At 34.4% G+C, this 9484-nt stretch overlaps 1 protein-coding gene and 1 non-coding gene across 2 annotated transcripts; one reads left to right on the forward strand and one right to left on the reverse strand.

The window, feature by feature from the left end:
- Nucleotides 1-458: 458 nt before the first annotated feature.
- On the reverse strand, nt 459-4575 carry LOC145163691 (uncharacterized). Its single transcript, XM_079082492.1, has 3 exons — nt 4276-4575; nt 4097-4160; nt 459-880 (listed from the first exon to the last, which is right to left on the reverse strand). Exons 1-3 carry the CDS (start codon nt 4573-4575, stop codon nt 459-461), a joined length of 786 nt encoding a protein of 261 aa, XP_078938618.1.
- Nucleotides 4576-7345: 2770 nt separating this feature from the next.
- Nucleotides 7346-7452, forward strand: LOC145168208 (small nucleolar RNA R71). The gene has a single exon (XR_013741779.1). It is a non-coding gene; the product is annotated as a small nucleolar RNA R71 (small nucleolar RNA).
- The last annotated feature ends 2032 nt before the right edge of the window (nt 7453-9484 follow it).

Raw genomic sequence — 9484 nt, forward strand, 5'->3', positions numbered from 1 at the left:
CCGAGTATCTTGGCCTACCGCACAAAGCATGACCGCCTCAACCCACCACAAGATATGTTGACATATATATATATATATATATATATATATATATATATATATATATATATATATATATATATATAACCCACCACAAGATATGTTGACATATATATATATATATATATATATATATATATATATATATATATATATATATATATATATATATATATATATATATATAAACAATCAATAAAGAACATCAACACAGGTTACTGTTTATACTAGTTTACCCAGGGCCGGTCCTGAGGATTCAAATGTCCAGGACGAGGCGAATAAAAAAAGCACTTAGGCCTTAACGTGTAACGAATTAAATTACGTAAACTAATTTTTTTTTATTAAAATGACAATAAACTTTATATCAATAAACATAGCAAAATCATAGTATTTTAATAAGTAATTACATATCGTAACAGCTAACCAACGATCCGTGAAGCTCTTCTACCATTCTTGATTGCAAATTGGTTGATCAAATCTTCGTAGTCTATACTCTCTAAGAGTTCGTTCTCGATAGATTTCATCGCCAAACCGCTAAGTCTTTCTTGGGTCATTGTGGAGCGTAAGTAAGATTTCAGAAACTTCAATTTTGAAAAACTTCTTACTACAGATGCGACCGTTACATGAATAGTCAATAATATTCTATATGCAATGCATGCACTTGGGAAATAATCAAGTTCTTTCAAAAACTTCAAAACATCTATAGGGTTGCTAAATTCATTGGTTTCCAATGCCTCAAATAATTTCAACTCCGTATAAAATTCCTCGGCATCAATATCCGATCTTTCTTCAAACTTGAGTGCACTTTCAAGACGATGACAATACGACTTAAGATCTTTATCTTCAATTCCCCTCAAATTATGTGGAAATAAAAAACCAAATACTTTGTCTGTAACGCCCGTAGATCCGGGCTAGTCAATTTAGAGACGTTAAACGTCAAAAATGACTTTTTGATGCAATATTATTTAGAAGGAGTAATCTTAACTAAGTTGTAGTATATGTTACAAGGATTACGTACATATAAAGAACGCCGGAATCCGAGTTATAACGAAGAAGTTATGACCTATCGAAGTTTCGCGACAGATGCGACACGACACAGCGCGACGTAAATAGTGAATTTACGATAGAGCGATATTTAGCCTTAGTGGTCTAAACGAAAGTCGTAGAGTTTGTTAAACCGAGAGTGTGCATGAAAAGAACGTCTAAATCTGACTCCGTATGAGGAAGTTATGATTTTTCTAAGTTTCGACTTAGCGGTATACGGCCCAAATCTCGAAATTGAGATCGAGTGATATTTGGCCAAAACAATCTAAACGAGAATCGAAGATCTCGTCGTTGGTAGTCCAACGGTAAAAACACAGACGAAAACGGACGTCGGATGAAGAAGTTATGATTTTATAACGGAGTTTTCCTGTCCCGACCTACTAAAAATAATATAATAAAAATAAAGTCAAAATTTTTCGACGGAGTCTAAATGAAAGTTGTAGAGCATAATCTCACCTACGCGTGGATATAAAGAACGTCGAAAACGGACCTCGTATGCGAAAGTTATGAATTTTTGAAGTTCGTGGCACGCATACCAAAGCTTATCCGAACTACGCCCCGCGTAGATCTTTGTACGCCCAGCTTACATGTCGACGGAGGATTACGTCCAACGTAATTTGGGGTTACGCCCAGCGTAACTCGGGGTTTCAGCCCCTATAAATAGAAGTCTAGGGCTGCCGATCTTTTTGCCAAATTTCTTCATTTCTCTCTCATTTTTGCATCATTTTGCGTGCAAGAAATACCCCGAAGCCCCAATATCATTCCCGACACCCGAAGCAAGTCCCGAAGCCCCGAGGATCCCGAGAAGTAAAGTTTACGAGCCGAGACTCTGCTCGCGTAAAGCCCGGTTTTGGAGAAAACGTCCCGGTTTTATCGGAAAATATTATTTTAATAGACGAGGTGCTGTCCGATCATCGTCTTATCAGGTGAGTGTGTAGTCACTTTCTTCTTACACATAGATGTGAAGTATTTTATATAAATTATGTGAGTGTGTAGTCACTTTCTTCTTATACATAGATATGAAGTATTTTATATAAATTATGTGAGTGTGTAGTCACTTTCTTCTTACACATAGATATGAAGTATTTTATACAAATTATGTGAGTGTGTAGTCACTTTCTTCTTACACATAGATATGAAGTATTTTATATAAATTATGTGAGTGTGTAGTCACTTTCTTCTTACACATATATATGAAGTATTTTATATAAATTATGTGAGTGTGTAGTCACTTTCTTCTTACACATAGATATGAAGTATTTTATATAAATTATGTGAGTGTGTAGTCACTTTCTTCTTACACATAGATATGAAGTATTTTATATAAATTATGTGAGTGTGTAGTCACTTTCTTCTTACACATAGATATGAAGTATTTTATATAAATTATGTGAGTGTGTAGTCACTTTCTTCCACCACATAAATATGAAGTATTTGCTATAAAATACGTGATATGTGTTAATAAGTTGTTTGTTTATTTGAGATGGGTGTTGAATGCAATGTTTGGTACATGTTTTAAATAAGTTAAACTGTATATGTATTTTATATCTACAAATATGTTGGGGAAAACATGGGTAGATAAATGATGAGGTATGAAAGATGATTAAGAATAATATTGTCATATGCACCAAATAGTGAATGTCATAATCCTGGCAGATGCGCTTAAAGGATAATGTTGGCAGATGCGCCTAATAGTGAATGTCGTAATCCTGGCAGATGCGCTTAAAGGATAATGTTGGCAGATGCGCCTAATAGTGAATGTCGTAATCCTGGCAGAGGCGCTTAAAGGATAAAGTTGGCAGATGCGCCTTATGTAGCAATGGATTTGTGTCAATTCCTTAGGTCAATCCTTAGGAATGAATGAATGAAGGCAGTGGCGGAACCAGAAACTTTTGTAAGGGGTTGCACAAAAAAAGTCCTTATAAAGGATATATATATATATATATATATATATATATATATATATATAAATTATGTCTTCATTAGATATATCAAACTAATGTAAAAATTTTACATTTAATATCTTCATTAACCTATTCTTAAAATACAATTTCATTACATATAGCTTTAGCGTTGAATTAATTTGTTGTTGAGTTGGGTTAATTGGTACACACTGTCACACTCCATCTTTATTTATTAATTAGTGGGCCATTTCTTCTATTCAATGGGCTACTAAATGATAAGATGGTTTTTTAATTTAACCTTTATCGGAGCATACTTGATTTCACAGGTTCACACTTGAAATATCTATCTAACAAATTTCAATTTTTCACTACATGTGGGGAGTAAATGAGGGGTAGCACGTGCTACCCCTACCAACACATTAGTTCCGCCACTGAATGAAGGATAGTTGATTCTTAGGGTAAAACCTTAAGAAATAAAGAAGATAATGGGGATGGGTAATTGGGTTGATTGTTTGATGATTGAATATAATAATTGTATTATTGTGGGTTGAAAACCCTATATGCTCACCAGGCTCCCAAGCCTGACCCACTCAGTTTTCTTTGTATTACAGGTAGTGGCTCAAGAGCATAAGTTGGTTGACATGACGAGAGATAATGGATTATAGGCCAGTAGTTATAAATAACGGTTGTAAGGTCTATTTTGATCTGTTTATGCTTTTGGTCTGTATCGGAACATGACATCCCGAGATTTTTGTGATATAATGAAAATACATTTCTTTAAGAAATGCTTTTGATAAATTCGTATCATATTTTGTTTTGGGAACAAATTCCGCAATAGTTTTATTTAAATGATTACTCTGATTTTAAAATAAAGCATAAACAAACCGGTCTTTTTTGGCCGTGAAATTTGGGGATGTCACATTGTCATACTCTTTGAATTGTTCAAATCTTGTCTCAAGAAAAGAACTGGCTTGATCAACAATGTACAAGATATAATTGACTCTGAAATTCTCTTCAGGTGTAAATGAAACTTCTTCCCTACTTGAACTCTCATCAGATCTTTTTTTTCCTTTCAATCAAACGTTTTTGTGGAAATATTGGATTAATACCCATTTCAATAGCATTCTCCTTAGCTTCAACAATCGCTTTTGAAAAACCAGTTTCTCTATAATCCTTGAAGTACCCAATCAATTTGTTTATTTTTGTAATAGCATTATCAAGATGCATATCCTTTGATTGTAACTTCTTACTTACAATATTCACATGGTTACCAAATAACAGTTGATACCAAAAATTCAAAGTCACTAAGTTCTTTTTCTGCTAGTGAAGTTGCTTCACTTGCAATTGCAACATCATTATCATTTTCTCCAACTTGAAGTAAAGCTTCCCGTACATCCACAAGTTGTTGTTTTATAGCCTTTACACTCTCAGCCCGACTTTCCCAACAAGTTTGACACAATGACTTAAGACTCCAAGATTTAACATTATATTTCAAAATTCCCCACCTCTTAGTAGAATTTGCAAAGATAGTATAAATGCGTTGGATGAATCCAAAAAAGTTTTTTCCTTTAACACATTTGTTAGCCATATCACATTATGTTAGATTGAGAGAATGGCAACCACAAGGAGTGTAAAATGCTCTAGGATTTATATCTAAAAATATCTTTTGCACTCTTTGGTGTTTTCTTTTCATGTTTGCTCCATTATCATAGCCTTGACCACGCATATCATCAATTTCAAGACCAAGAGACTTTAACTCCTCAAGTGTAATATCAAATAGTCATTTTCCAGTGGTATCATCAACATTCAAAAAACCTAAAAGGACTCCTCGACAGTAACAAAATTATATGATAACTTTAAATACCTCACTATTATAGTCATCTGTTCTTGGTGACTTGAATGAGGAGTACAATCAAGTACGATTGAGTACTACTTTGCTTCCTTTATCCTCTTGATAAGTTCCTTTTTAATCTCTTGAGCTATCAAAAGTATTAGTTCATTTTGGATCGTGTGGCCAAGATAATGCACATGAAGCCCGTCACTTGTGATCCGCCGCACATGCTCTTTGATAATTGGGTCAAACTCTTCCAACATTTCAATGACACCCAAAAACTTCCCATTACCTATTAAATATAATTAACAAATAAGAAGTGGAATCAAGCATCATAATTAACTGAAAGGTATTTGATGGAATTGGAACAAAAAAAAACAATTTATAGTTACCTTTTGATACAACTTTTCATTGGATCCACGAAATGCTAAATTATGTTTACTAAGAAACTTCACTACTGCGATGATTCTCAAAATGACTTTTTTCCAGTAATCTCTTTCTTTCTTGAATTGCTCGTATTGAACTTTATCAATTGTTTCGTTCAAGTTTAATCTTTTACGCATATCAAACCACTTACTCGTATTTGTAAGATGATCTAAGGAAATTTCATGTTCTTTAACCCTAGTGGTAACATGGTGCCAATCTGCATAACCTTCACCATCCAATTTACCTTTTGAAATCCCTTTTCTAAACACTTTACAACAGAAACAAAATATTTTGTCTTGCTCTTACGAATATACCAGCCATTCTCTATCACGCTTCTCCAAATTTGATAAAGTTCTAGTATATAAAGCTGCGGAAAATTGTCTACCAAATTTATCGTAGGGACCATAGATAATACTAGTATCTCTTTTAGGACCTTTCTCGACCAAAAGTTTAATCTCATCATAATTAAGTTTTTCCCACCTTCTTGGATCACATATATCAACAAGCTCTTTAATGTGCTCTTGCTTTTCTACATCTTCTACTTCTACTTCTACATGCTCTTGCTCTTCAACATGCTCTTCAACGTGCTCTTCAACGTGCTCTTCAACAGGTTGTCTATAGATAAATTTATCTAGGGCACCGACGTCAACCTTTCTCTTTTCTTCATCTAGTTTTCTTTTTTTACGTTTTTGACTACCGGATGGTTGTTTAGACTTTATCACTAAAAGTTCAACATTCAACAATCAACATTCATTCAAATTTCAGATACCATTCAAGTATAAATCTGATAAATTGATTATGATAATCTATTCATTCAGGTATAAAGACATAAAGTATTCAAATTCAACATTGAATTCCTGATAACATATATTATAAATACATTCAATTTCTGATAACATTTAATTTCTTATAACATAAATTAGACAATAGTCATTGACTGAATTCTCAATACTAGAACAAAAAACAAACTAGATATATAAATGTTGAATGAAATTGAATGAATTCGATTATTCTAAATATTGATAAGTGATAACATATATAATAATATTCTTGATTTCTTGTTTTACTATAAAAAGACTATATATATATATATATATATATATATATATATATATATATATATATATATATATATATATATATAAACTAAAAGTGTAAAACTCAAATCTAATTCTGCAGGAAATACCAAACTACCAACCAACAATAAACAATTATGATATCAATTGGTCCAATTCTCAATTCTGCAAGTTTAATTCGGGTTTGAGTGTTTGACTATAAAATTTAAACCCTTACCTGATTAGCAGATTAGGGATCGATTAACCTCAATCAGAGGGTAATTCCGATTTATCGATAGTCGTTGACTCGCTGGAATGCTGGATAAAGCGCCAAAGCCTGAATACTCAATCGCTTCTGCCTTCTGGTTTTGGCGTTTGTTGCGTTCTTGCGTATGTCCCAATTCCCTGATCAACGAATTACAAATGTGGACTTAGACAAGTGGATTAGTGGACTAACATTCATGGGCTACTCTTAATATAGTATAAAAAAATGGGCCCCATAAAAGAATGGGCCCTGTGCCTTTGTCCTGCTTTCCCATGGTCTTCACCGGGCATGAGTCTACTTGTCTAACAACCCACTAACGCATACAAGGTCCCATACAGTACACTACACAACAACTGGTAAATCTCTAATGAATACATAGTTATATATAATCAGAGGTGAGATAGACAATAGAACATGTGATCCCACTCTAGAGCCACAACCAAACAAGGAACATGCAAGAAATCCTAGATCAAGATTTCTCAGGATATCCTACATGACTACATACAACACCTAGGATTAATTGATCTAATTTTTTCATTTTCCTATCCATGTTTTCTAACTTTGCCAAAACCTCGGCCATGTTCTCGTTCCTTCCATCTCCTTTACCTCTAGTAACATCCTATCGTGGATTGTGGTACTCACGCGAGTGCTTCGCGAACTCTTCAATCAACTCTTTGATAGTTGTCGGCTCCTTCTTCATCATTGGCCCTTGAGAGTCAAGAAGTTGTCTAATCATGACATTCACTCCATCATAGAAAATGGAAACTTCTTGTTAGACATTAAATCATGTTGAGGGAAACTTCTAAGCAATCCCTTGCATCTCTCCCATGCTTCATACAATGACTCTCCAACATCTTGTTGAAAATTAACAACCTTCTTCTTGAGCTTTGAGATCTTGGAAGGTGGACTAAAGTGCTCAATAAAATCATCACAAAGATTTGCCGATGTGGTAGTGGATCCGGGTGCAAGTGATTTCAACCAAACTTTATCTTCACCGGTAAATGTCATCGGAAGCATCCTTAGTAACACAGATTATATTGGAACATTAGGAACATTGAAGTAGTTTGCAATTTCCTTTACTTCATCAATGTTCTTGAAAGCGTCTTCATACTCTTTCTCGATAAAACATATATCCTTGAGCATTGATAGAATATGCCCTTTGAGCTCAAAACATATTTCAGCTGGTATCTCAGGTGGGACAAGACCTGGTCCATGTTCTTCACGTATCCTCTTCTTGTAATCTCCTATCGTCATTCTCGTGATATCCGCCATCTCTTCAACCTCGATTTTTATCTCTTCTTCTTCTGAACTTTCTTTGGTAGATGTTTCTGGCTCGTATCCAATTCCCTTATTATTAGGCGTCCTCTCGAAAAGCTCAAATTTTTCAGGTTTGAAAGTATTGCTCGAATCACCTTTCTTGTCTTTCTTCTTGTGAAAAGCTAATTATGGATCTTCTAGTGGAGGAACAATTAAAGTTTTAGATCCTCGGGTCATAAATAACTAAAATAAAAACAAAAACAAAAATGCGTAAAAGGAATAAAAATCACTAAACTAAAATTAACTGAGACGAGACCACGAAGTGGTTAAGATGACCACGACGTGGTTGCACCTTAAAGAGAAAAATAAAACAAACTAATGCAACCAAAGTAACTTTTTGCGATTTTTACCACACAAAAAGGATCGAATAACTAAAAACAATTAAACTATAAATCAAATAAGCCATTCCCCGGTAACAGAGCCAAAAAAATTGATGTGCACAATAGTACCTATATGTTTTAAATTTATAACATAACTTAATTTGCTAACTATGAACTTATAGGCGGTGTACCTAATCAGATTATAGGATAGCTCAGGTAAGTCAGGTGTCTATCACATGGAATAGAATTCTACTAAATAAATTAACTACTAATTAAACTAAAAAACAAACTATGATTTAGGGGTTTTACTGATTTTGCAAGATCAGAATAACTTTTTATCAACTAACAATAAAGCAAGCAAAGAAAACAAACTAACTTCAAGAATTTAAAGAATACTTCTTCTTAAATCCGATTTCACCTTCTCCTATGGTTGATTTTGTAACATCCATAAAATTCAAGCCAATTTAAAACTTTTTAAAACACTCAAAACCAATAATTATTACAAATTGTTTTCAAAATAGTTTCATGTCAGAGTATCCCAGAAATCAAATCATAAAAACATGAGGAGATGCACGATCACGCCTTCGCCTTCCCGCGATCATCTGAAGTACCTAAAACAAAATCAACAACTGTAAGCCCGAAGCTTAGTGAGTTCCCCCAAAATACCTGCACAACATATAACACATATACAATAACAACATACTATGAGCCCAATCAACCATCAGGTTGGAATGCCCCAGACCCTCAACCATCGGGTTGGAATGCCAACATACTATGGGTCTGATTATCCTCGGGATGGTATACCCTCGACCCACAACCATCGGGTTGGAATGCCCACATACTAAGAGTCTAATCATCCTCGGGATGGAATACTCTCGGCCCACAACCATCAGGTTGGAATGCCCAGGTCTGTTGGATCATGCACAAGCAGATGCCTCAACCACCAATCAAACATGTGCACACATATCAAATAATCACATAACAGTCTACACACAGTCAAGCTGATCTACAGATCACTAATCATAGAAACATCCTATCTACCTGGATACCGATCTAACAGATCATAATCATATAGAAACATCCTATCTACTAGGATACCGATCTAACAGATCATAATAGTAACAAAACAGGATAACAATCCAAAGGGCCAACCTTGGTGCCTTAGACCCTTGAGTATAGTGAGGAAAACTCACCTCACGAGTAGCACTGGATGATGATGTCAAACTCCCCAAACACAGCTCCAAACTCAACACCTACAATCATCATAGGACCAATTCTATCAA

Source organism: Lactuca virosa, chromosome 3 (assembly GCF_052849685.1).
Source record: "Lactuca virosa cultivar CGN04683 chromosome 3, Lactuca_virosa_CGN04683_v6, whole genome shotgun sequence".
NCBI classification, from domain to species: domain Eukaryota; kingdom Viridiplantae; phylum Streptophyta; class Magnoliopsida; order Asterales; family Asteraceae; genus Lactuca; species Lactuca virosa.